The sequence below is a fragment of the Coregonus clupeaformis genome, chromosome 21 (genome assembly GCF_020615455.1).
Source record: "Coregonus clupeaformis isolate EN_2021a chromosome 21, ASM2061545v1, whole genome shotgun sequence".
NCBI lineage: Eukaryota > Metazoa > Chordata > Actinopteri > Salmoniformes > Salmonidae > Coregonus > Coregonus clupeaformis.
In genome coordinates this window covers 51,359,054-51,386,203 of record NC_059212.1, presented here as the reverse complement: position 1 = coordinate 51,386,203, position 27,150 = coordinate 51,359,054, and the positions used below count along the sequence as shown (strand labels likewise).

At 43.9% G+C, this 27,150-nt stretch overlaps 3 protein-coding genes and 1 pseudogene across 5 annotated transcripts; 2 read left to right on the top strand and 2 right to left on the bottom strand.

Moving 5' to 3' along the window:
• Window positions 1-82: 82 nt before the first annotated feature.
• Window positions 83-2,008, bottom strand: LOC121534495 (annotated as a pseudogene).
• Window positions 952-18,429, bottom strand: fggy (FGGY carbohydrate kinase domain containing). 3 transcript variants are annotated; one of them, XR_005994756.2, is made up of 17 exons: window positions 18,324-18,429; window positions 17,670-17,876; window positions 17,335-17,446; window positions 17,059-17,210; window positions 16,833-16,921; window positions 16,608-16,723; window positions 16,336-16,464; window positions 15,286-15,389; window positions 14,784-14,891; window positions 14,380-14,441; window positions 13,725-13,878; window positions 12,989-13,063; window positions 12,600-12,720; window positions 12,228-12,322; window positions 10,984-11,045; window positions 10,568-10,734; window positions 952-1,036 (listed from the first exon to the last, which is right to left on the bottom strand). XR_005994756.2 is itself a non-coding variant. In XM_041842774.2 (16 exons), the coding sequence occupies exons 2-16, from the start codon at window positions 17,865-17,867 to the stop codon at window positions 10,656-10,658; spliced, it is 1,656 nt and encodes a 551-aa protein (XP_041698708.1). In that variant the 5' UTR covers window positions 17,868-17,876; window positions 18,324-18,429; the 3' UTR covers window positions 10,209-10,655. The 3 variants fall into 3 exon arrangements, 2 of the variants coding, with proteins under 2 accessions (XP_041698708.1, XP_041698709.1); XM_041842774.2 differs by lacking the exon at window positions 952-1,036 and having other exon boundaries at window positions 10,209-10,734; XM_041842775.2 differs by lacking the exons at window positions 952-1,036; window positions 14,784-14,891 and having other exon boundaries at window positions 10,209-10,734.
• On the top strand, window positions 2,674-7,889 carry LOC121535573 (peroxiredoxin-6). The gene is made up of 5 exons (XM_041842777.2): window positions 2,674-3,007; window positions 6,068-6,224; window positions 6,381-6,527; window positions 7,002-7,148; window positions 7,398-7,889. The coding sequence occupies exons 1-5, from the start codon at window positions 2,916-2,918 to the stop codon at window positions 7,524-7,526; spliced, it is 672 nt and encodes a 223-aa protein (XP_041698711.1). The 5' UTR covers window positions 2,674-2,915; the 3' UTR covers window positions 7,527-7,889.
• Window positions 18,430-24,739: 6,310 nt separating the features above from the next.
• On the top strand, window positions 24,740-26,786 carry LOC121535574 (transcription factor AP-1-like). The gene has a single exon (XM_041842779.2). It carries the CDS (start codon window positions 25,307-25,309, stop codon window positions 26,258-26,260), a length of 954 nt encoding a protein of 317 aa, XP_041698713.1. The 5' UTR covers window positions 24,740-25,306; the 3' UTR covers window positions 26,261-26,786.
• The last annotated feature ends 364 nt before the right edge of the window (window positions 26,787-27,150 follow it).

The window sequence follows — 27,150 nt, the reverse complement described above, 5'->3', positions numbered from 1 at the left end:
AGAATTTAACTTCCTCTCCAAAATAAACTTTTGTGGTTCAATTCTTCCCTTCGTTTTATCCTATTTCAGTGTGAAAGTCATAGGTTGGCAACGTCTTTATTGACTGTGTCATTATAAAACACTGTCTGTCACTCCTTACCAGTAGAACCTGTGACACACAATTAAAACAATATATCATTAATTCTTACCCACCCATCATAAAATCTATTTTTCAAACGATAATAGCTATGGGGGCTATGTAAAGTAAATATACAGAAGAATACATACCGCTCCATAGAGTCTGTGCCAAAATCATCAACTGTAACTGAATGCCACTTGGCAATTGGCAGAACAGATCGAAATACTATAAATGCATTGCATACCACAAAAAAATATATAGGGAGAAAATATTTCCACATTGTGTTCAATTAAGTTTTTCTATTCTATTCTAAAACAGAATACAGCCATTCTCTCTTGGCCAATTGTACTTTTGCTGAGGCAATAAATATACACTTTTCCCACATAAAGAGCATAAGAAACCAAACCTCCTTCCATTACTAAAGAACAGTCCCTTCGCCAAAACAGCAAAGCCTTGAACAAAAACAATAGAAACAGGAACAATATCCAGTTTGGAATCCAGGCTAGTGAGACCCTCTAGATGCTGGGTGGTCCTGGTCCTTGTCCTATCCCAGGCTCCGTACCATGTCATGGAGGTCCTGTAGGCAGTCCCACAGCAGCCAAAGCCTCTCCACCAGGCCGTACTGGTAGTAGCCCATGGCCAGGCCGAAGCCAACATCCGTAACGTAGTGCCTCCCCACAGAACTCGGGACAGGCTCACCAGGCTGGCCCAGCACCAGGCCCCTCAGGGGGGCTGTCACCACCAGCTGGGCCAGCAGGAAGCGAGCACACATGGCAGCCCACGTGGAGTGGATGGAGGGGAAGGAGTAACGCTCCACGAAGAAGGTAGAGAATATGTTGGAGCGGTTCTGGGCGGGAGGCCTCCGGCGACGGAACAAAGTCTTTACAATCTGGACCAGACCCAGGTCCAGGAGTAGAGCTGAGGATGAGGGGAAGGGGAGGGGGGAAGAGAGAAACAGAGAGTGAGCAAGGAAGAGTTGTATGGGGCCAAAAGGATGTTTCAAGTCAACATACCACAAATGTCATTTTGGTCAAATGTTAGCCCATACAAGGTTCTAAAGAGTCTTAAAAAGCTTCTAAATAGAAGGTCATCATTGCCCATCCTGGGACCTGGGAAGTCTTCCACTTCCACTAGGAAAATATGACAATCCGGGTAGGCCTAACCCTTAAGAACTCTCATCAACAACCCAAATGCGGTGCCATGTAAACGCTGCTGCTGTATTTCCTGTGTCTCTCCAGAGTTGACACTGTAAATCGGGAGGTTGAAAGGAAATAACTTTCCATGGGCCCTGGTCTTTGGCGCAGGCCCATCGCAATGCCAGCTACTACAGAACGACTCGATGATGGAGCCACGATTAAAATGGATACTGCTCTTTGTCTACCACAGAACGCAAAATGAATCGCCAGATTTTATAAAGGATACGAATGCAATATCAGACACTTTCGTGAATTGATGAGCTTTGGCCAATTACGCAGCTCTGTGTGTGACACTGTCCAGACCATTAACCTAATGCAGCTTTAAAGGGATGGTTTCACCACGGAGTAGACAGTACAAGGTGCTGATGAACCAGGGCACGGAGTGGCCAGTGATCTTCACCAGCCTCACCAGGGGCCGAATGCTGCCTCAGGACGAGTCCTCACAGACACACACCCCTAGCCGCTTGGTGAGCCACAAGTCGATGTCCCCGGGGCTCGGCCCACCCAGTCTCTGGTGCGAGACTCTAGACAGTCTCTGGGTTAGAGCGTTCTAATCACCAGTAAATGCGCACTGGACAGGTGTAAAGAACACTGTACATTTTACTTTTGACACTTGAAAAAAGCAAGTGAAGAAAGATCATAAAAGCATTCAAATCACCTGTAAACCCACACTGGATAGGTGTAAAGAACACATGGAAAAAAACACCATAACAAGCGTTCTAATCACCTGTAAATGCGCACTGGACCCAGATTCACAAAACACTTCTTACACAAAAACTTAAGAAGCTTCTTATGGAGAAAAAAAAAAAAAGAAGTTCATAAGATAGTTTGTAAGTGCAATTCCTCAACAATATCTTAAGATGTAATGATTTTCTTACAAACTTGTCAAATAGCTTCTAACCAATCTTTTCAAAAATGTTTGTTGCTAGGCAACCGATTTAGCTGGCTATCTAGCTAGCAATGGCAATCATGTTAGCATATTTTGTACTGAGATTACTGTTCTAAAACATGTTATTGGATTTAAAATAATCAATACTGAAACTTTCAGATTAAGTTTGTGAGTGAATTAAACATGTTCAATTGCTTTCCTGAGTTTATTATTTTACTGCCCTGAGTTTAAGACAAAGGTTTAGCTATCTTGGAATTAAGAACATTTCCAATAACTTTATTTTCAAGAATCAAATTTCTTCTTAACTCTTCGCTTAAGGGGATACATAAGAAATAGCGCAATACATTTTTCAATAACCTTTTTGAGGAATAGCAACTTTGCTTAACTTTTTTCATAAATCTATAGTTAAGAAAAAAAAATCGCTGTTAAGAAGAAATTTCTTCTTAAGAAAGTTTTGTGAATCTGGGCCCTGGACAGGTGTAAAGAACACGTGTAACATTTACTTTTGACACTTGAAAAAAGCAAGTGAAAAATTATCATAACAAACGTTCAAATCACCTGTAAACGCACACTGGACAGGTTTTAAAAAATCACGTGTACAAAAAAATGACATTTGAAACTTGAAAAATGATCATTATAAGTGTTAAGACGTGTTCCGGGTAAGACGATTTGAACCTGCTGTCATTGGAGCGCGCGCCTTTTCATTGCAACCATGCCTGGACTACTGCTCGGAGATGTGTTTCCTAATTTTGAGGCCGAAACCACTAACGGCCAAATTAAATTCCATGATTTTTTGGGTGACTCGTAAGTAATTTTAAAGGCTGATATGAGATGAAATATGCCATCGATTGAAATCACGTGTTGGCATTTTGGAATAGACTACCGGAGGTTCCTGTTTTCCATTATATAATGTTCTCTTTTCGATTTCACTATATGCTTTGCATTAACTAAGGCGCCTGTTTCTAAATATTATGCCTAAATCATTAACTTGTAAAAAGAAAGGTTTAGTATAGTTTGGCAAAAATCGTCAGGTTGATTATGCTGAAAGCTGTCATAGCCTACTCTCAAACTGTGTGGGTGGGTGTGAATGTTTATTTGAAACCTATTGGGTATTGCTAGGATGCGTTGGCATCTGCACTTTTTTCGTAGATATAATAATAAACAGCTGTTCTTCCCCTATTTGAATAATATTTAGACATGTATCTTTACTCATGGTCTATGGTTTTAACTGCTTGCGTGCAGCTCAAATCATTTATTCTCTGAGCCCACTCAATGAAAACGCTGACAACACTGAAACGTCAATTGGTGCGACAAAGCAAGCTCTCTGTGGCCACACTTGAGGCCGGCTATATTTTTCTTCCTGGTACTTTACATGATCAAATACATTTTTTGAATGGATATTTAGGTTGCTTGACATAATCAGGTGGCGCAGTGGTCTAAGGCACTGAATCGCAGTGCTAGCTGCGCCACTAGAGATCCTGGTTCGAATCCAGGCTCTGTCATAGCCGGCCGCGACCGGGAGACCCATGGGGCGGCGCACAATTGGTCCAGGGTAGGGGAGGGAATGGCCGGCAGGGACGTAGCTCAGTTGGTAGAGCATGGCGTTTGCAACGCCAGGGTTGTGGGTTCGAAAAAAAATTATGCACTCACTAACTGTAAGTCACTCTGGATAAGAGCGTCTGCTAAATTACTAAAAATGTAAAATGTAGATTTGGCCCCTGGGAGCTGTGGCAGCCATCTTACTGCAGACTGTACTACTATTTTACAAACCTTTAATCTACAGTGCATTCAGAAAGTATTCAGACCCCTTTACATTTTCTACATTTTGCTACATTACAGCCTTATTCTAAAATTGATTAAATAGTTTTTTTCCTCATCAATCTACACACAATACCCCATAATGACAAAGCAAAAACAGGTTATTAGAAATGTTTGCAAATCCCTACAGCATGATGCTGCCACCACCATGCTTCACCGTAGGGATGGTGCCAGGTTTCCTCCAGACGTGACGCTTGGCATTCAGGCCAAAGAGTTCAATCTTGGCTTCATCAGACCAGAGAATCTTGTTTCTCATAGTCTGAGAGTCCTTTAGGTGCCTTTTGGCAAATCCTAGCGGGCTGTCATGTGCATTTTACTGAGGAGTGTCTGTCCACTCTACCATAAAGGCCTGATTGATGGAGTGCTGCAGAGATGGTTGTCCTTCTGAAAGGTTCTCCCATCTCCACAGAGGAACTCTGGAGCTCTGTCAGAGTGACCATCGGGTTCTTGATCACCTCCCTGACCAAGGCCCTTCTCCCCCAATTGCTCAGTTTGGCCGTGCGGCCAGCTCTAGGAAGAGTCTTGGTGGTTCCAAACTTCTTCCATTTAAGAATGATGGAGGCCACTGTGTTCTTGGGGACCTTCAATGCTGCAAAAAGTATTTGATACCCTTCCCCAGATCTGTGCTTCGACACAATCCTGTCACTGAGCTCTACGGACAATTCCTTCAACCTCATGGCTTGGTTTTTGCTCTGACATGCACTGTCAACTGTGGGACCTTATATAGACAGGTGTGCCTTTCCAAATCAAATCATGTCCAATCAATTTAATTGACCACAGGTGGACTCCAATCAAGTTGTAAAAACATCAAGGATGATCAATGGAAACAGGATGCACCTGAGCTCAATTCTGAGTCTCATAGCAAAGGGTCTGAATACTTATGTAAATAAGGTATCTGTTTTGTATTTTTAATACATTTGCAAATATTTCCAAAAAACAGTTTTCGCTTTGTCATTATGGGGTATTGTATGTAGATTGAGGGGGGGGGGTAATTTAATCATTTTTAGAATAAGGCTGTAACGTAACAAAATGTGGGTCTGAATACTTTCCGAATGCACTGTATATAAAGTCATGGCTTATACTTATTTGACTTTTGTAAAAGTCATGGCCTTTACTTCTTGGCCTGAATCTGTTTAAAATGTTTAACAGTTACACACAGTATAATACAATGAGCACATAGGGAAATACAGCAGTTATGTATTGTAGAAAAATAATATTTCTGAGACTGCGTGTATCAGAGGTGAGTTAGAACGCTCTATAGATGAGGTAACCCTGCCTGCGACTTACGACCAGCTTCGGCCCAGAACAGAATATTATTTTGGTCTACTGGTTAAGACTGGTTGGGTTCCCGACAAAATGGCTACTAAAGCTACTTTGCAATGCAAGGAGCAAATACAGACCAACTTCAGCTGTACCTGGGAAAATACCCCTGCCATTGAGTTGGAATAGTTCACAATTGCTGTGGACAACAAATCTCTCAAGCTGTGCTTCAGTCAGACAAGAACTGTGCCTGGCACATGTAATATTTTTATTTCAACCGGTTTCATGAACAAAAGTATGACACACTAGTTTTTCTACTTGCAGTTGAATATAATGTTTTTCTATTTCAACAAAGTAAAGGCTATGCCACAGTTTGGTATGCCATGGGCTTTTGGTGGTGACTGTTGATCTGAGGCAGAATCAGGTAAATGTGTACTTACTGCTCCCTAAGGGACCTCCAAACGTGATGGCTCCCTATCTAAATCTTTTCAGGATACATACATCTAACTCTGTGCCAAATGTGGTGTGTTTATCAACAACAGCAAAAAATTACTTTGTAACTGCAATATTGTATTACCAACAGTGGCCATTTTGTAAGATGCCTACCATGGCCAAATGTGGTGCTTTTATCACAAAGTGAACGATTGAGTCAAATTTTGCAGCTTAGCCGCTCCACTAAAACAGAAACACGGAAGCAGGGGGACAGAGGCTGACATTCCTCTGCTAGGCCCCTACAAATCTCTATATCTCCCTCTATCTATCACTCCCCACCCTCTCTCTCTCTAGCTGGGGTATCCTGTTCTCCCACCCCCGTGACTACACCCCTGTCTGCACCACAGAGCTGGGCCGAGCAGCCAAACTCAGCGGCGAGTTCAGCAGGCGCAACGTGAAGATGATCGCCCTGTCCATTGACAGTCTGGAGGATCACCGTGGCTGGACCAAGGTATAGGCTTGTCCCAAATGGCACCCTATACCCTTTTATAATGCACTACTTTTGACTAGGTCAAAGGGGATAGGGTGCCATTTGGGACACAGTTTTGAGTGGGTATACCAATGACCAGTGTGTTTAGTAATGGAGGGCTGTGCTGTGGTCCTGTAGGACATCCTGGCCTACAACAATGAGGAGTCTGGCTGTGAGTTCCCCTTCCCCATCATAGCAGACAGTCAGAGGGAGCTGGCAGTGGCCCTGGGCATGCTGGATCCAGATGAGAAGGACAAGGAAGGCATGCCCCTCACTGCCCGCTGTGTGAGTGTCAAAATACACACGCATGCACGCGCACACACGTACACAGGCACAGACAGACAGACAGACAGACACTGACACCCTTTCTCTCGCTTTCTTCCTGTCAGTATTGCACTCTACCGTTTCTCAGTCATTGCCCATAATGAGATCATCCTCCTCTTTCTTGTGCTCTATTTTCCATAAACATTACTTATTCATGCTGATGCAAGCAGCCTACCTTCACTGGCTAGTATGAGTTAACTACCCCTCCCCCACCACCCCGTCTCGCAAAAACACACACTACCTCAGCCCCTTGTTGCATGACGTAATCTTTTTATATTAATCAGTGAGGGTGATATCACCGCATGATGGCTTCCTGCTAGTGAACACAGCTCACTAGCCCTTATCTGCTACACTCTCTCGCTCTGTCACACACAAACTCATCCCCTACCTGCCTAATGCCATCCCACCAAAGTGTGACATTTTTTTGTGTCTCAGGTTTTTGTGATTGGCCAAGACAAGAAGCTGAAGCTGTCCCTGCTCTACCCTGCCACAACGGGGCGTAACTTTGATGAGATCCTGAGAGTGGTCGACTCCCTGCAGCTCACAGCAAAGAACCGGGTGGCCACCCCTGCTGACTGGCAGGTCAGTCAGCCAATCCCTGTCAAGCTCTTTAGCCTGAGAGTAGCATTTGCAGCATCCTTCAGGAAGTATTATCAGTCAAATATAAATGGCAGCTTGAGTGACCCTATAGACAATCAGTTAACATCATTCATCACGGCAACTATTTTTATTGTTCTCCAAATACTATCATCAGCGCAATATCAATATGCCACTTATGCCCATTTCTATTTTCTCTGCTAACTCCCCTTCTCATTCCCTCTCTCTGTCCAGCCTGGCGAGCGTGTGATGGTTCCTCCAAACATCCCTGAGGAGGAGGCAGCAGCCATGTTCACTGCAGGGATCTACTCCAAAGAGCTACCCTCAGGAAGGAAGTACCTGCGCTACACACCACAGCCATGAGGGGCAGCAGAGGATCACACCTATAGTCACACAGTCTCCCACAGAACCACAGAGGGAGATTGCCATTCTCTTTATGATGGTGGAGTGCTGATCATATCACAGATTGACTGGTAGCATTTTGCTGATACTATGGACTCAGGACGTGGTCATGTCGCACATGTTGTAGTACTGGCATGTTCAAAGACACATAGCTAGACAAGTTGGCCAGATTCAGCAAATCCATAAATACTGACAACTTGATTTATGGAGTTGAATGTGCAGTTGTCAGGTTTAAGATGTATTAAATACCTTGGACAGGTGTGCTGCCATACTTCTAATCGTGAGACCATGAATAAAACGCCTTCAACGGCAACACAGCCTTTAGTTTCACTTCAGTGTTACTTATTCATGGTCTGTGAATAAGTGTTACTTACTTACATTCTTATTGGCAGACTAAATAGCCTTGGTTTCTCAAATGACTGCCTCGCCTGGTTCACCAACTACTTCTCAGATAGAGTTCAATGTGTCAAATCGGAGGGCCTGTTGTCTGGACCTATGGCAGTCTCTATGGGGGTGCCACAGGGTTCAATTCTTGGGCCAACTCTTTTCTCTGTGTATATCAATGACGTCGCTCTTGCTGCTGGTGACTCTCAGATCCACCTCTACGCAGACGACACCATTTTGTATACATCTGGCCCTTCATTGGACACTGTGTTAACAAACCTCCAAACGAGCTTCAATTCCATACAACACTCCTTCAGTAGCCTCCAACTGCTCTTAAACACTAGTAAAACTAAATGCATGCTCTTCAACCGAACGCTGCTTGCACCCGCCCACCCGACTAGAATCACTACTCTAGACGGGTCTGACCTAGAGTATGTGGACAACTACAAATATCTAGGTGTCTGGTTAGACTGTAAACTCTCCTTCCAGACTCACATTAAGAATCTCCAATCCAAAGTTAAATCTAGAATCGGTTTCCTATTTCGCAACAAAGCCTCCTTCACTCATGCTGCCAAACATGCCCTCGTAAAACTGACTATCCTACCGATCCTTGACTTCGGCGATGTCATTTACAAAATAGCCTCCAACACTCTACTCAGCAAATTGAATGTTGTCTATCACAGTGCCATCCGTTTTGTCTCCAAAGCCCCATATAATACCCACCACTGTGACCTGTACGCTCTTGTTGGCTGGTCCTCACTACATATTCGTCGCCAAACCCACTGGCTCCAGGCCATCTATAAATCACTGCTAGGCAAATCCCCGCCTTATCTTAGCTCATTGGTCACCATAGCAACACCCACCCGTAGTCTGCGCTCCAGCGGGTATATCTCACTGGTCATCCCCAAAGCCAACACCTCCTTTGGCCGCAATTCCTTCCAGTTCTCTGCTGCCAATGACTGGAACAAATTGCAAAAATCTCTGAAGCTGGAGACACTTATCTCCCTCACTAACTTTAAGCATCAGTTGTCAGAGCACCTTACCGATCACTGCACCTGTACACAGCCCATCTGAAATTAGCCCGCCCAACTACCTCATCCCTATATTGTTATTTATTTTGCTCATTTGTACCCCAGTATCTCTATTTGCACATCATCTCTTGCACATCATTCCAGTGTTAATACTAAATTGTAATTATTTTGCACTATAGCCTATTTTATTGCCTTACCTCCATAACTTGCTAAATTTGCACACTGTATATTATATGTATTTCTGTTGTATTTTTGACTTTGTTTTGTTTTACCCCATATGTAACTCTGTGTTGTTGTTTTTATCGCACTGCTTTGCTTTATCTTGGCCAGGTCGCAGTTGTAAATGAGAACTTGTTCTCAACTGGTTTACCTGGTTAAATAAAGGTGAAATAAATAAAATAAAAATAAATTGCAGTCAATAAAGCAACTGTAACCCAACACCTACCAACCTCGTCCAGAGGATCGGATCTCATGGTGTAACGGCTAAGGTGTTGGGTTGACAGTGACTGGACCTGGGTTCAAGTCCCGGTCGGGGCTAACCCTGAATTCGCTACAATAACATAGTCTCTTCCCACAGCCCGCCACCATGAGTTTGCCACACGAGACTATACAGGTGACTGATGTCAGCATGATATTCTGTCATGGGTCTGGACATGACCCAGTCCTGTTAACTCAGCTGTGGGGGATTTGAGCATTCCTCTGTGTCACCTCAGAGATTATGGTCTTTGATCCTGTAAGGAACAGGAACACACATTCCTCTATGGCCTGCTCGGACAGTAGGAGACAGGATAGAGGTTAGAGACGTGATAGAGAAAGCGATAAGAGGAGATCAGAGAGAGAATGTGTGTGATAAGAGAGATCAGAGAGAGAATGTGTGTGATAAGAGAGATCAAAGAGAGAATGTGTGTGATAAGATAGATCAAAGAGAGAATGTGTGTGATAAGATGAGATCAAAGCGAGAATGTGTGTGATGAGAGATCAAAGCGATAATGTGTGTGATAAGAGGAGATCAGATACATAATGTGTGATAAGAGATCAAAGAGAGTGTGTGTGATAATAGGATATCAAATAGATGAGATCAGAGAGAGAAGGTGTGTGATAAGAGGAGATCAAAGAGAGGAGATCAGTGAGATAGGGATTAATAATAGCAAATAGGCCTAGGTGTGAAAAAGTTACATTGGACACAATTCCAAATTCTTATAAACTTGCATAATTTCTTACAAAAATATATTTCATGATGACTGTTTTATTGCTTTTCACAGGTGGACTTTTTCTGTCAGTGCCTTTTGAACTCTTATCAGTGTCCTGTGGATGGTACTGTAGACCATATTACATTTTCAGGCCAGGACTGCACGTCAAGTTTAAAATCTGAAATACTGGAATATTTCATTAATATCCTGCATCTTCCCCCATGCATCAAGTCAAGATGGACAGTGTCACCACCATTTTGCAAATGATAAATCACATTTGAGTTCAGACTCTTTTCTCCTCTGACTTTTATAGGGGTATTGGGTATCTAGGTCCAGCTGATTTTTGGAATCAACTAATTTGGGTGTCTGATATCATAGCCGTTTCCACAGTCTCTACCTGATATCGCATTCAGACTAATCCAACCTCGGTGTTGGGAGTACTGTCTGCCATTTCAGGTTGGACGGTGGCACCTCTTGGTTCTCAGTCAGTCATTCATAAAGGCCATGTACTCCCTCTGGTGGACATGGAGGCGCAGGAACACAGAGTGCTTCTTCCTGTAAAAGCTAAGAGAGAGAGAACACAGTTCCTCCAGTCAGATACTACAACATTATAAAAACATTATTAGAAGGACATCATTAGAACAAAATTACAAGCTGACCTGATAACAAATATACTTTAATATATCAGTAGTGATAAATGTTTCCCACATTAACGTTAATTAATCATTGTATCCCAGCACATGCCTCCAGCACAACCCACAGACGTTTGACCAATGAAACCCAACACTGATGCAGGCCAGTCTCTCGTCTCACCTCCGGAGCTCGTGGTCAGGCTGAACAACTTTTCCCACTTTGGCCATTTTCTCCATCGCCTCCTAAAACATGCATTCATAAATCAAGCACTGCTCAATTAATCATACACATTCAGTTTTAATCTATCTCGAGAGGTGAGGTAGAGAACAGCCCATGACCTGGTTTGAAAAGGAAAGGCCCAACTGTCTATGTAGTTTGTGACATACAGTACGTAGGCAGCCCAATTCTCAGTTCCTGGCCTTATACATATCCTTCTATATAAGCTCTATAGTTCACACTGCCCTGTCATCCCTAGTCCGTCATCCCTAGCTCAAATCCTCAGACAGCACCAACTGCATGAGCAGTTTTGACTCCAAATGAGGTGACAGGTGCGACCCAGTCCAAACAATAATACATATTCTTATTTTTAGCACGTCTGGCTTACCGGGTGGGCCACTACCCAGTGTTCAGAGGTATGCTGCTGAATGCCACAGAGCGACACCCCCAGAGCCCTCTCTTTAGATAGATATCTAGCTACCTCCATGTCATCTCACCAGACTATGCACAAGTCTCCTCCTTAAGCCATAAGAGTGCTGAACAATTCATCAAATGGCCACCCAGACTATTTGCATTGACCCCCCCACCTTGTTTTTACACTGCTGCTACTCGCTGTTTATTATCTATGCATAGTCACTTTACCCCTACCTACATGTACAAATTACCTGGACTAACCTGTACCCCCGCACATTGACTCGGTACCAGTGCCCCCTGTATATAGCCTCATTATTGTTATTTTATTGTGTAACTTTTTTTTTCTTTTTTCTTTAGTTTATTTAGTAAATATTTTATAATATAATAATAATAATAATATGCCATTTAGCAGACGCTTTTATCCAAAGCGACTTACAGTCATGTGTGCATAAATTTTTACGTATGGGTGGTCCCGGGGATCGAACCCACTACCCTGGCGTTACAAGCGCCATGCTCTACCAATTGAGCTACAGAGGACCATAACTCTATTTTCTTAAAACTGCATTGTTGGTTAAGGGCTTGTAATTAAGCATTTCACGGTAAGGTTTACACCTGTTGTATTCGGCACATGTGACAAATTACATTTGATTTGATTTTGAGACACAGCAAGGGAATCTGTGCATTTCTCCTTTACTTTAGTTTCTCTCCAGTAGATGGTAGTATGGAGTCAGGAATGCTATGATGCCAAACTAAATATTCTACTGCTGTGTTTATTGTGTGTGTGCTGCACCCACCTGTATGGAGCTATAATCATGGGAAGCACAGGCACCTAGAACTGCTGCTCCCACCAACACAGCCTCTGTCTGTGCAGGCAGCACCAAGGGCAACCCTGAGAACACAACAAGTAATATTGTTACATCCGTTCATAAGCACTCTCAAGTTATTTTACAAATAAGGAATTCATTTGAGTGTTTAAGTCACTCTCTTCATAATGAGAAATATACATTTCTAAATAATAATTCAGAACCTCAACTGAAACAATCTAGGTTTGTTTTCAGTGGGGGTGTTTCTCAAATTCAGGTTTGGTAGTACCTCCCCTGTTTTACTCTCGTTTCAAAACGTTTTATGGCTGCTGGACACAAACTAGATCACCCTCCATCACCCACCTGTGGCATTGGCTTGAATCTGCACATAAAGAGGATTCTTACTCAACCCCCCACACAGGAAGAGGGCTGTGATGTCATGTCCTGCCTGTGTCATGGCCTCTAGGATATGCCGGGTGCCCAGCTGAAAGGAGAGAGGCAGGAGTGGATTGTTGCAATATAAAACCAATCAATCAATCAATCTAATTAGTTTATAAAGCCCTTTATACAACTTAGAGGGAGGGCGTACTCCTCTGGCTATCATAACCACACACAATAATTTAGGATAGGATAATCTAGGTAAATATTTCAAGCAATGTGTGACATGTTTATATTAAATGTAGTATTCATGCTTTTTGGGGTTTCAGAAAAGCGCTATATAAGTACTATGTATTATTACTAGTGAAACTTACAGCCAGTGCCTGTACAGTAGCAAGGTAAAGGAGGGCCAGGTCATCCAGGGTCTGGGACAATGACAGCCCAACCACCTGTACACACACAGAACACCTTCAGTACCACTTAGAAAAGCTTTGTAGAGCATTCATATTCATAAGAACTACATAGATGCTTCACAAATCATTCATAAGCAAAGTCATACAGGTCTGGCATTTTGACAATGTGGCTTAAAACCCTTCATTTACTTTTATATAGCATGATGACATTTGTTTCTGAATGATTTCTGAGCTCAGAGGGTCAGAGCCCTAGCCTGGTCCCAGATCAGTTTGTGCTCTCTTCAAAACAAACACTAATAACATAAAAAGTGTTTGTCACATGTGCCGAATACAACGGGTGTAGACTTTACCGTGAAATGCTTGCTTACGAGCCCTTCCCAACGATGCAGAGTAAAAAATAAAGTTCACAAGAATTAAGCTATCTATTTACAGAGTACCAGTACCAGATCAAGGTGCAGGGGCTGGAGGTATTTGAGGTAGATATGTACATAAAGGCAGGGTAAAGTGACTAGGCATCAGAATAGATAATAATAATAGTACAAATAAAGAAATGAGCAGCGGCAGCATATGATGAGTGTGTGTTGCCAACTCCTATGGTCATTGTTCTTGCCCAATGACCATAGGACTAGGCAAGATAGCATAAACAGATCTGGGAGCAGTCTATCAGAGCCCTGAGCCAGAGGTGGTCTCTCCTCACCGCGCCCCTCAGGGTGGGGTCCGCCAGGGGGGAGCGGTTGCCATGAAAGTCTGGCCAGACGTGGAGGCTGGAGGCCAGCAGGTCCAGGGGAGCCCCCAGGTCTTTAGCCATGGAGGACAGGTGTCTGTTCAGGTAACTGTAGATATGCTCCCCACTGCAGGGAAATATAGGGGATGTTACACTTCTTTAAACCTACTTTGTATTATGTTGTTGATTGCCAATTATTTGTGTAGCAAGGTGGTTTTTCATTGGGAATCTATTTTGTAAAGTGTAAAAAGTAATTGACTTCTCAGCTGCTATTGGAACTATGTAATGCCTTCGAGCTATAGTAAATCAATCATTATTTCGCAATGGAAGGTGGACAGACGGCACATTGTTTACGAGCTAGAAAAACTTGTTTTCCCATTGCCCAAGGAGTTTGTCAATTGACATGCCAGGACAGGTGATAACAGACATTTACACCATGCTCTTAGTAGGTTAAGGTTAAGTAGGTTAAACATATGGATTCTGAGCATTCTGGGCCTACAGGCGCCTGGGCAGAGTACATATCTGGACAGAGTATGTGGTTCATGTTAAATGTGTATTCTGTACTATTCCATGTGAATTGTATGTTGTTGTTGTTTTAATAGATATGATTTTTCTGTAAATAGCTGACCCTTTCACAGCCTGCTCCTGTAGCTGGGGGTAGGCTACATGACCTTTCACCACATAGTCAATCTGAGGTAGGAGAAAAAAGAAAGAAAAGAAAAGAAAGATGTTGTGGATCTGGTTTGAGCAACCCTAGTGCCTAGTATAATGCATATGTAGCTGATTACTTCAGGTCACAGTTCACACATGGACAAAGTCACAATTACAGGGTTAAGGTACTGCTGGTGTTCTTTCTCTCCTTCTGAGAGGAGACTGGGACTCCAGGTATGTGGGTTCTTGGGCCAATCAGTGACATGAATAGATCAATGAACTACCAGGTAGAGAAGAAAACCAGCAGTTCTGCAGGGCCTTGTGCAAGTAGTTGAATAGGCCTGGTCTAGTAGGACCCAGGGGGAGCAGAGCTGAACTGACCAGTCTTCCAGTAGCACTCTGTCCTCCCTCGTTGAGCCACAGCTCAGGCACCATGGCGGACAGGTAGGGTCCCCACACACCCGGTACAAACAGGGGCCCCTGGCTGATCTGAACACATGGGGACAGAATAACACATAGAGGCTTCAACACAGCTATGGGCTTCAACACAGCAGCAGGCCCCCTCACCTCCCCCTACTAGAGCTAGATGTTAAAGCTCATGACACTAGACTCCAGCTGAAGGATTCAAGAGGTTGCAGCAGGTCAGGGTCTACCCCTCATGATTGGTCACCATGAAGGACTGCTGATGAATGGCATTGTAATACTATTCGCCATGCTAGATAAACAAACTTGGCTAAGATGGGTTGTGGGTTTGATTCCTGCATGGGCCCCACATACTGAATATGTCTGTCACTGTCAATGTTCTGTAAATCAGATCAAATCTGACAAGTGGCACATATTATATTACATGACAACAGGAGCTGTTTAAGTCTAACCAACTCACCGCCATGTGACAGGAAGATGTTCCACAGATCATGGCCATGCGCGACGTGATTGGCTGGTCCTCACAGGCCAGGGAGAACCCCCTCACGTCTGCACCAATCACACCTGGAACCACAAAACACACCTTATTCTCATTATTTACATGGTTAAAAAGTTAGGAAGGTCGTGGACCAAGAACATTTGTAAATTTACATTTCTGTCAAGTACAGTATGTCGTGGAAAAAAGGTATTTCTCATTCCTCTGCCTACTTGACATTTCCACTTCTACGTTTTGACCTTTTGCAAAGTTCACTGAGAATACCCAAAACACATGTATAAAAACAAAATAAAAAAACGATTCTCAGTTGTTCCTGCCATAACCTGCCCGTTGGAAACTGTGCACAAGGCTTCTACTTATTCTCTTTTTATCACTAAGAACACATTTGTTTGACAAGAAGAATAAAACATCCTTTATGATTCCAAAACACGGGTTATATAATAGCCAATGGGGAGACTGGGCCACAAAATGGAGGATTGTTAACTCAGTATCTTCACTCTTTGAAGTGGGTCTGTAACCTCCAAGGTGGAATATAGTGCTGACATTTACTGCTGGGATAATGTTGCCAAGCTGGTTCTAGTTTTAAATGTGGGAGGAGGTGGGAAAGAGGAGGAGGTACACAGAGGTGGAGGAGCAGAGTGCACGTACATGTCTGACATGTACAACAGTTTAGAACAGCACAGTGCTTTAAACTTTCACCTTTGACCCCATGCAAGTGTAATCAGCAGAGGTCCCAGCAGGAGTCAAAAGTCGAAGTTCATTAGCAGTTTAACTGCCTAAACGGAACCAGATGACCAAGGTCTGGTTAGGTGACTGATCCAGGTGATGATAATAAACTCCTGCAGTAGTTTCTACTGAGCTGCTCACACAAACATCTTCAGTTGTCATCTACATTTTTATTATATTCTCATTTATAGATTGTTAGCGGCAATATGAAGCACCAGTGGTATGCGCAAAAACTATTTTGTGACTACAAACAAAAAAACAGAGGAGACCCTTGGAATGAGTGTCTACCTAGGCCTCCGGCATGGGCATCGATAAGGGAGGCTCCCACTGGGGTGCCCATGTCCAGCCCCAGTTCGGCTGCAGCTTCCTGGGTAAGGCCTTCTCCCACTGGGCTCCCTGGACAGCAGGTCACACTGCCTAGATGGGTGTGGAGAAACACACAGTGGCTGGAGTCAGTGGTACTCCCATTGAGAAACCAATGCGGAGTTTGATATTTCAATTTTTCTTTCATTTATTCAGGAAAACTCTCTTGATGTTGAAAACCGGTTGACTCTGCTCACCTATTTTGGAATGGTTGTTTTCCAGTAAGTCCTCTAGACCAATGGCTGTCCAGAAGCTGGTGTCCCATTTTTCTGTGGGGCAATAGGTCCACTTACACACCAGAGTACATAAGGACCTGAAGAAGAAGGGAGAATCTGTCTGATACACACCCACTGTGACTGGTCAAGATACACAAACACGCACAAACCCCTCCTACCCCTCTCTCCTTCTGTTCTAAAGCTCACCTGGCCAGAGAAGCCGTGGCTTTCCAGGACAGGAAGTCAGGGAGGTCCAGAAAGTGGGTGGCGTCCCTCCAGCATGTCTCTCTCAGGTTCTGACCAAAGAATTATGGGTAGGGGGAAAATTATATAAAAACTTCAAGGCAATAAACCACAGCACTTAGGCAAACTAGCCAATCAGAGGTGTCCAATAATAAAACAGTCTGTTGACGTATAGTGGGTGACCTCTAACCTCTTTCAGCCAGAGCAGCTTGGGGGGCTGCATCTCCGGTGACATCACCCCTCCCACCCTGCTCAGGACCCTGTGGCCGGTGCTGGTGATGCGTGCAGCCTGCTCCGCAGCGCGATGGTCCATCCACATCACCACGTTCCTCTCAGCCTCACCTACACACAGGGCAACAGAGAGGGGAGGAGGAGACATTTTGACAAATACCTAGTTGAAACGTTGGACTCAATAACACTGTGAGCATTCAACTATTTATCTATTTTTAACCATTCTCTCACTCACCATCCTGGTTGACAGCTACAGGCTGGAAGTTCTGGTCCAGGACCACTAGGGAACAGGTGGCATCAAAACCCACCCCTCTGACCTGATTCCTCTGCACTCCCTGGGTCACTTTCTGTCATAGGAATATGGTGTTGGTTACATGTTGTTCTTTATGTTTTTGTTTTGTATTGCTGCTGAATATAATGAGAAAACCTTGCAAAACGGCAAAAAGTATTCAAAAAGGTATTGGAGTTAGGCATCATACTAATCTAGGCCAAAAATTAAAGAAATTCCAAGAGAATGTATCACTTTGCAGAGCACTTTAGTCACACCTGAACACAGTCTCTAACACCTACCCGGACTGTGCTACAGCACTTAGCCCAAATGTCAGTGGATGACTGGACATAATGGTCTGAGTGAGGTTTCCAGATGGTGACCATCTCCTCTGCAGTGGTCTTTACTTGGCCCTCCCTTGTGACCAGAGCAGCCCTCACACTGGCTGTCCCCACATCCACCCCCACATAGTACCACTCTACTGGGTCTGACCCAGCCATTTACAACACCTGCAGGACAGAGAGAGAGGAATCATTAAAAATAGATCACTGGTGAAGAAGGTTACTATGGCATGTCTAGGGATCATGCATATAGGTTATGGGCTCAAATATGAAATGAAAACATACAAACCTATTGTGTTTCTTACAAAAAAAAAAAAATGAAATAGTGTACTACACACGAGACAGTATAGATAGATACTCATTAGCAATGGGATCATGTCACTTTCCTGTTGATAGAGTGTGAAAGTACTAAAAGTATTGCACTGTGCGTGATTGATCACTGAAGTGATACAATGTTGCTTTTACATTTTTGGAATCAATTTGTTATATATAATTTCGGTCTCTGTTCAGTCTGCTACATTTGACAATTCGTGGTGTAAAACGCGAATCCATAAACATTTGATTTAAACAGGGTCAACCCGACACGAAACTTTAACAACTTGTTTGATACATTACCTGGCCTCGAAGATCACAATTTATATTGATAACATCCACGAAATCACTCTTGGATGAATAGCGAAGTGGACTTTGATTTCCAACGGAACGCGTTAGTGACCAAAAAGGGTAAATCGTTGTGCTCTCGCATAGCAGGCCAGGCAGCGGGGTTTCTCTTTGCTTTGATCAACTGCGAGTTTGTAACACTGGCAGCTCGTCATTGTACACATACAAATCTGAAATTACACTAGCCCATTAAATCAGCTTTACAATTTTAGTTTCATTTCTAAAGTGAGGATGTCAAGAAACCCCTATTCTATTAATCTGTATGTATAAAACGTGCTCTGCCAAAATAGACCTTAAAATTGTATTGTACCTCAATGTAACTCCCTAGAATAGGTGATAAGAACATAGTTGAGTCAGGGTCATTTGAGTCTAACACAGGCAACAACAAAAACAGTCAAAATTGGAAGACAATTCTACTGATCTTATAAACACTCAAGGCCCAGGGAAAGCAGTGCACAGCAGACTGTGCTTGGGCCAGTAAGGAATATATATATATACACTGCTCAAAAAAATAAAGGGAACACTAAAATAACACATCCTAGATCTGAATGAATGAAATAATCGTATTAAATACTTTTTTATTTACATAGTTGAATGTGCTGACAACAAAATCACACAAAAATGATCAATGGAAATCAAATGTATCAACCCATGGAGGTCTGGATTTGGAGTCACCTCAAAATTAAAGTGGAAAACCACACTACAGGCTGATCCAACATTGATGTAATGTCCTTAAAACAAGTCAAATTGAGGCTCAGTAGTGTGTGTGGCCTCCATGTGCCTGTATGACCTCCCTACAACGCCTGGGCATGCTCCTGATGAGGTGGCGGATGGTCTCCTGAGGGATCTCCTCCCAGACCTGGACTAAAGCATCCGCCAACTCCTGGACAGTCTGTGGTGCAACGTGGCGTTGGTGGATGGAGCGAGACATGATGTCCCAGATGTGCTCAATTGGATTCAGGTCTGGGGAACGGGCGGGCCAGTCCATAGCATCAATGCCTTCCTCTTGCAGGAACTGCTGACACACTCCAGCCACATGAGGTCTAGCATTGTCTTGCATTAGGAGGAACCCAGGGCCAACTGCACCAGCATATGGTCTCACAAGGGGTCTGAGGATCTCATCTCGGTACCTAATGGCAGTCAGGCTACCTCTGGCGAGCACATGGAGGGCTGTGCGGCCCCCCAAAGAAATGCCACCCCACACCATGACTGACCCACCGCCAAACCGGTCATGCTGGAGGATGTTGCAGGCAGCAGAACGTTCTCCACGGCGTCTCCAGACTCTGTCACGTCTGTCACATGTGCTCAGTGTGAACCTGCTTTCATCTGTGAAGAGCACAGGGCGCCAGTGGCGAATTTGCCAATCTTGGTGTTCTCTGGCAAATGCCAAACGTCCTGCACGGTGTTGGGCTGTAAGCACAACCCCCACCTGTGGACGTCGGGCCCTCATACCACCCTCATGGAGTCTGTTTCTGACCGTTTGAGCAGACACATGCACATTTGTGGCCTGCTGGAGGTCATTTTGCAGGGCTCTGGCAGTGCTCCTCCTGCTCCTCCTTGCACAAAGGCGGAGGTAGCAGTCCTGCTGCTGGGTTGTTGCCCTCCTACGGCCTCCTCCACGTCTCCTGATGTACTGGCCTGTCTCCTGGTAGCGCCTCCATGCTCTGGACACTACGCTGACAGACACAGCAAACCTTCTTGCCACAGCTCGCATTGATGTGCCATCCTGGATGAGCTGCACTACCTGAGCCACTTGTGTGGGTTGTAGACTCCGTCTCATGCTACCACTAGAGTGAAAGCACCACCAGCATTCAAAAGTGACCAAAACATCAGCCAGGAAGCATAGGAACTGAGAAGTGGTCTGTGGTCACCACCTGCAAAACCAGTCCTTTATTGGGGGTGTCTTGCTAATTGCCTATAATTTCCACCTGTTGTCTATTCCATTTGCACAACAGCATGTGACATTTATTGTCAATCAGTGTTGCTTCCTAAGTGGACAGTTTGATTTCACAGAAGTGTGATTGACTTGGAGTTACATTGTGTTGTTTAAGTGTTCCCTTTATTTTTTTGAGCAGTGTATATACAGTGAGGGAAAAAAGTATTTGGTCCCCTGCTGATTTGTGTACGTTTGCCCACTGATAAAGACATGATCAGTCTATAATTTTAATGGTAGGTTTATTTGAACCGTGAGAGACAGAAAAACAAAACAAAAATCCAGAAAAATGCATGTCAAAAATGTTATAAATTGATTTGCATTTTAATGAGGGAAATAAGTATTTGACCCCTCTGCAAAACATAACTTAGTACTGGGTGGCAAAACCCTTGTTGGCAATCACAGAGGTCAGACGTTTCTTGTAGTTGGCCACCAGGTTTGCACACATCTCAGGAGGGATTTTGTCCCACTCCTCTTTGCAGATCTTCTCCAAGTCATTAAGGTTTCGAGGCTGACGTTTGGCAACTCAAACCTTCAACTCCCTCCACAGATTTTCTATGGGATTAAGGTCTGAAGACTGGCTAGGCCACTCCAGGACCTTAATGTGCTTCTTCTTGAGCCACTCCTTTGTTGCCTTGGCCGTGTGTTTTTGGTCATTGTCATGCTGGAATACCCATCCACGACCCATTTTCAATGCCCTGGCTGAGGGAAGGAGGTTCTCACCCAAGATTTGACGGTACATGGCCCCGTCCATCGTCACTTTGATGCGGTGAAGTTGTCCTGTCCCCTTAGCAGAAAAACACCCCCAAAGCATAATGTTTCCACCTCCATGTTTGACGGTAGGGATGGTGTTCTTGGGGTCATAGGCAGCATTCCTCCTCCTCCAAACACGGCGAGTTGAGTTGATGACAAAGAGCTTGATTTTGGTCTCATCTGACCACAACACTTTCACCCAGTTCTCTTCTGAATCATTCAGATGTTCATTGGCAAACTGGACTAGCAAACGGGCCTGTATATGTGCTTTCTTGAGCAGGGGGACCTTGCGGGCGCTGCAGGATTTCAGTCCTTCACGGCATAGTGTATTACCAATTGTTTTCTTGTTGACTATGGTCCCAGTTGCCTTGAGATCATTGACAAGATCCCCCGTGTAGTTCTGGGCTGATTCCTTACTGTTCTCATGATCATTGCAACTCCACGAGGTGAGATCTTGCATGGAGCCCCAGGCCGAGGGAGATTGACAGTTCTTTTGTGTTTCTTCCATTTGCGAATAATCGCACCAACTGTTGTCACCTTCTCACCAAGCTGCTTGGCGATGGTCTTGTAGCCCATTCCAGCCTTGTGTAGGTCTACAATCTTGTCCCTGACATCCTTGGAGAGCTCTTTGGTCTTGGCCATGGTGGAGAGTTTGGAATCTGATTGATTGATTGCTTCTGTGGACAGGTGTCTTTTATACAGGTAACAAGCTGAGATTAGGAGCACTCCATTTAAGAGTGTGCTCCTAATCTCAGCTCGTTACCCGTATAAAAGTCACCTGGGAGCCAAAAATCTTTCTGATTGAGAGGGGGTCAAATACTTATTTCCCTCATTAAAATGCAAATCAATTTATAACATTTTTGACATGCGTTTTTCTGGATTTTTTTGTTGTTATTCTGTCTCTCACTGTTCAAATAAACCTACTATTAAAATTATAGACTGATCATATCTTTGTCAGTGGGCAAACGTACAAAATCAGTAGGGGATCAAATACTTTTTTCCCTCACTATATCTATATATTTTTTTTTTCACCTTTATTTAACCAGGTAAGCCAGTTGAGAACAAGTTCTCATTTACAACTGCGACCTGGCCAAGATAAAGCAAAGTAGTGCGATAAAAACAACAACAACACAGAGTTACATATGGAATAAACAAAAACGTACAGTCAATAACACAATAGAAAATCTATATACAGTGTGTACAAATGAAGTATGTTATGGAGGTAAGGCAATAAATATGCCATAGTGCAAAATAATTACACAATTTAGTATTAACACTGGAGTGATAGATGTGCAGAAGATGATGTGCAAATAGAGATACTGGGGTGCAAATGAGCAAAATAAATAACAATGTAAATAACAATATGGGGATGAGGTAGTTGGGTGGGCTAATTACAGATGGGCTGTGTACAGGTGCAGTGATCGGTAAGCTGCTCTGACAACTGATGCTTAAAGTTAGAGAGGGAGATAAGTGTCTCCAGCTTCAGAGATTTTTGCAGTTCGTTCCAGTCATTTGCAGCAGAGAACTGGAAGGAATGGCGGCCAAAGGAGGTGTTGGCTTTGGGGATGACCAGTGAGATATACCTGCTGGAACGCATACTATGGGTGGGTGTTGCTATGGTGCCCAATGATCTAAGGTATGGCAGGGATTTGCCTAGAAGTGATTTATAGATGACCTGGAGCCAGTGGGTTTGGCGACGAATATGTAGTGAGGGCCAGCCAACGAGAGTGTACAGGTCACAATGGTGGGTAGTATATTGGGCTTTGGTGAGAAAACAGATGGCACTGTGATAGACTACATCCAATTTGCTGAGTAGAGTGTTGGAAGCTATTTTGTAAATGACATCGCCGAAGTCAAGGATCGGTAGGATAGTCAGTTTTACAAGGGCATGTTTGGCAGCATGAGTGAAGGAGGATTTGTTGCGAAATACGAAGCCGATTCTCTAGAATAGAGGGGAGAGAGAAAGAATAGAGGAGGGAGAGGACAGGGAAACATAGAGCAGCAGGACAGGAAGAAACAGATGGTCCTTAACAAACACTGTAGACATGTTTAACACACACACATGGGTGAGTGAGTAATCTAACTTTCCTCTATTTATGATCAACACATGCTAAATGAACTCTCCACATTTTGGTCAGAGCAGAGCACAGACAGGAAGAGTGTGTTTTCATGGGCTGAGGGTCCATCGCTACAACAAAGGACAGCTTGTAGCGGCTGGGCCGGGTTCTAAACAAAACTCTTGATTACAACTCTCCATGCAGTGGAAGCAGCTGGCTGAGCCAGGGGAGGAAGGTGGTGTTATCTAGAGGTTACCCATCAGGCCACTGGACAGGAAACAAGGACAGAGAAACAGGAAGTATGGCCGGGTCAGCGGTAGGTTGATAGGAAAATTCCCCGCTACAGTTATAAACACAGGTGCGTGCTGGGGGAAATGTGTAAACCTATTTTATCTTCTATAGGGAGCTGCTGCTGAGAGACTGCTGTGAGACCAGTCTCAAGTACTACTTGCTCCATACAGAGAATGCATGAATGTGTGAGTGTGTGAGGGAGGGAGGGAGAGAGAGAGAGAGAGAGAGAGAGAGAGAGAGAGAGAGAGAGAGAGAGAGAGAGAGAGAGAGAGAGAGCGTGCATGCACACGTGTTTGTTTTTATTTTTTGGCCTGTGTTCATCTGGTGTATCCCTGTGACTGTGTGCATGTTTGTGGGATTGGAACGTTGTCATTGAACACATTTGTTGTTAGTATCATTATTGTGACAGGAGGAACAGACTTTCCAAAATATTCCAATCTGGAATTCCAAGTGAAGGTGTCAAATACCTCCAAATGGTGGTGGTTGTTGTGCCGTCAAGGCAACCTGAGGACAAGCGTGTCACTTCAGGGTTGACCTCAGTCTGTGGCCTGTGCCTGTGGCCCGTCCACTTATTTATAGTCAGGGTTAAATAGAATGTGTTGAATATTGCAAGGAGTGAGCAGACAGAGTTAAAGCTCACGGCAAGGACAGAGCAGAGAGAATACCAGCACTATCAGTCAGACAGTTTGCTTGAGACTGAGGAGCACCTCTTTGAGGCCCATTGAGCTCTACTGGAACTGGAAGGAGTTTCTCCACATATTGCACTTTTTTTTTTTTGCACATGAAAGTCATAAATATAATAAGCGATAGACTACATCTATTTGGGGAAATATATAATGAAAAATAAAGTTACAGAGTTGGCCCCACTTCACAGGCATAACAATAATAAGCCATAGACTACATCTATTTGGGGAAATATATAATGAAAAATAAAGTTACAGAGTTGGCCCCACTTTACATTCAGGAATGGTAATACCTAGGTTATGTAGTTGCATGGTAGTAACCGTGTAATTACAGTGTAGGAAGGAACACATTGTTGTTACATAGTTGCTTACTTGTTATACCTGTACTCTGTACTACATAACTAATGCATAAAGTATCACCTGAAAAGCAAAACAAAAAACAGAGGAAGCGACCCCCCCCCACTCTGTCACAAGCACCAGAAGTATATCAAATTCCTACGCATTCACCCACAAAGTCAAAGAGCAAAAGAAAGCAAATATCGTGAAAGCTGATTTTAAAAGGTAATCTGGTCAATTTTTATTGAGATTGGATAACAAAATTGAGCGGGTAAAAAGACATTCAAAAACAAAACGCAATCCCAGAGGACAACGTTCCTTTTACTGCATTACCTAATCCCATCAGCCTTTGCGGGAGGCGGGAATATGGCTGGTTGTCAACGCAACGTGCATGTCATTAAAAGAAGTAACGCCCATCACATCATCTCAAACCAATAGGAAGCCTGATACATGACATCATTGTTATTTTCAGTATAGCAGCAGCTTAGAAGTGGATAAAGTTCGTCTCCACGTTGGAAGTGGTAGAAACTACATTGTGTCGAGTCAGACACAGTATCTGCTTAGAGAAGAAAAACCTTATTTGAATAGGCGAATCGATGATTTTTTTTAAAAATCCTAATTGAAACAAAGACGCCTATCGATTGAGGAAGTTCATATTTTGTTTGTTTGATACTATTATTTTATCAAATCTCAAGAAAAGTTTCCACATCGGACATCAAGAGTTGTCCTCCGGGTTGAGATTCGAAAATTACTTGTCCTAAGACTGTAAAAAGATTTGGGAAAGCAGATTACAATTTATCACTCCATATTGTTTATTGCCATTTCGACCTTTGATGTTTGGATTTTTTCCCAGCAATTATATTCGAAATAAAGACCCGTCAATTGATGCCCACCAAGATGGAAGCTACATTATATGACGAATCGGTAAATGGTCAGCAAGGCGCAGTGGGTGGATATCATGGGTTTAACCCGAAAACCCTGAAGCAGAGCATGACACTGAACCTAAACGACCCTAAAATGTTTAAACCTCATCTGCGGGCGAAAGCTATCGACATCCTGACGTCCCCTGATGTGGGATTATTAAAACTGGCCTCCCCGGAATTGGAAAGGCTCATCATCCAGTCCTGCAATGGGCTGACGACTCCGACCCCAACTCAGTTCCTCTGTCCCAAGAACATCACCGACGAGCAAGAGGGTTTTGCCGAGGGATTCGTAAAGGCGCTCGCGGAGCTTCATTATCAACAGCATATGCCCAATGGCAGCTCTGACGCTCAAACCAATGCTCCCAACGACATGGCACCCGCATCTACTGTGTCGGACAGTCCTATACCCTACAGCTGCACCGTGCGCCCCGAGCCACCTGAATACACAAACTTGGGCACTTTCAGTCGGGCTGTCAGCTCTGCGTCGGCACTTAACGGCGACAGACTCTCCTCCGCTAGTTACACGGCCGACCCGTCCCAAACCCACATCGAGCCCCAGCATCCACGGATACAGCATCCTCGGCTACAGTCATTCAAAGAGGAGCCCCAGACGGTGCCCGAGATGAGTGGCGATACCCCTCCGCTGTCTCCTATCGACATGGAGAGCCAGGAGCGGATAAAAGCCGAGAGAAAGCGCTTGAGAAATAGGGTGGCCGCGTCCAAATGCCGGAAAAGGAAGCTGGAGAGGATCTCGAGGCTGGAGGACAGGGTAAAAAACCTGAAGACCCAACACACAGAGTTGGTCTCCTCTGCCAACGTGCTCCGGGACGAACTGGCACTGCTCAAACAGAAGGTCATGGACCACGTTAACAGCGGGTGCCAACTCATATTGACGCAGCAGCTCCAGGCGTTCTGAACGGCCAAAGACTGCGCTTTGAGCGAGAGACATTTCATTATGGGACCAAACGCAGCTCCTAGGGGCGTGATACAGTACTTCGTCTTTGCGCCTGACAGAATGGCGACAATATAAACTTCTTCGTGGAATAATTAGGCTAGGGGTGGCCAAGGCCGACAAACAGTGCCAATGCCTGTTACCCTATGACGAGTTTTGACATTGTCTAGTATGTAAATAGTCCAAGTCTAGCACTGAGTTTTCTCACCAGCAACAAGTTGTACAATGTAACACGATGAGACATTGCATTATTGACACACCTTGTGAAAGGACTGACTCACAGGTGTGTGTAGGCTAGGCTACTAGGACTGACACAAAACCTTCTTACTTTCTTAACATTTACACATTAATACAATTTTGTGAAAGGGGTATAACAAATGTTAGATCTGAATTAATACCTTATCATAATACTGTTTTTATGCCTGTTTTTATGCGAACTGTATGTTTAAACGACAAATCTAATGTGGAATAAAAATTATCATGAAGAATATTGTCGCGGTTATAATTATTCAGAATGGGGTTTTAAATGTCAGGGAAATAGGTCAATAGTTCAGCCCAGGATGAACAGTGAATTAATTAAATGTTTGTTGACAGTGAAATAGGGACAGACTGACCATTGAGTCACTCCAGTGTAGCGTAATCGCTTGGTAGGGGGACCGTGCTCCTCGACAAACGATTGGACGACGTGTCGGAAATGAGCAGCCAGCAAGCCAAATATGGCAAGAGAGCTCTGAGCAGTTACCTTGTCTATGACGGGTGGGTGTGGGAAACACTATTTTCACGGCACTTCGATACCCAAGTTACTTTTTCGTTGCAGGTTAGGAGAACCTACGCAGCAGGTTAAGGTTAGGAAA

Excerpts from the sequence above, each read along its gene's own strand:
- LOC121535573 (XM_041842777.2), top strand. The coding sequence starts at position 2,916 with ATGCCTGGACTACTGCTCGGAGATGTGTTTCCTAATTTTGAGGCCGAA. Across the intron at positions 6,225-6,380 it reads ATCACCGTGGCTGGACCAAG|GACATCCTGGCCTACAACAA; the intron begins GTATAGGCTTGT and ends GTGGTCCTGTAG. Across the intron at positions 6,528-7,001 it reads TGCCCCTCACTGCCCGCTGT|GTTTTTGTGATTGGCCAAGA; the intron begins GTGAGTGTCAAA and ends TTTGTGTCTCAG.
- fggy (XM_041842774.2), bottom strand. The coding sequence starts at position 17,867 with ATGGCTGGGTCAGACCCAGTAGAGTGGTACTATGTGGGGGTGGATGTG. Across the intron at positions 15,390-16,335 it reads TGCCCATGCCGGAGGCCTAG|GTGTGATTGGTGCAGACGTG; the intron begins GTAGACACTCAT and ends TTGTGGTTCCAG. Across the intron at positions 14,892-15,285 it reads CATCTTCCTGTCACATGGCG|ATCAGCCAGGGGCCCCTGTT; the intron begins GTGAGTTGGTTA and ends CCATGTGTTCAG.
- LOC121535574 (XM_041842779.2), top strand. The coding sequence starts at position 25,307 with ATGCCCACCAAGATGGAAGCTACATTATATGACGAATCGGTAAATGGT.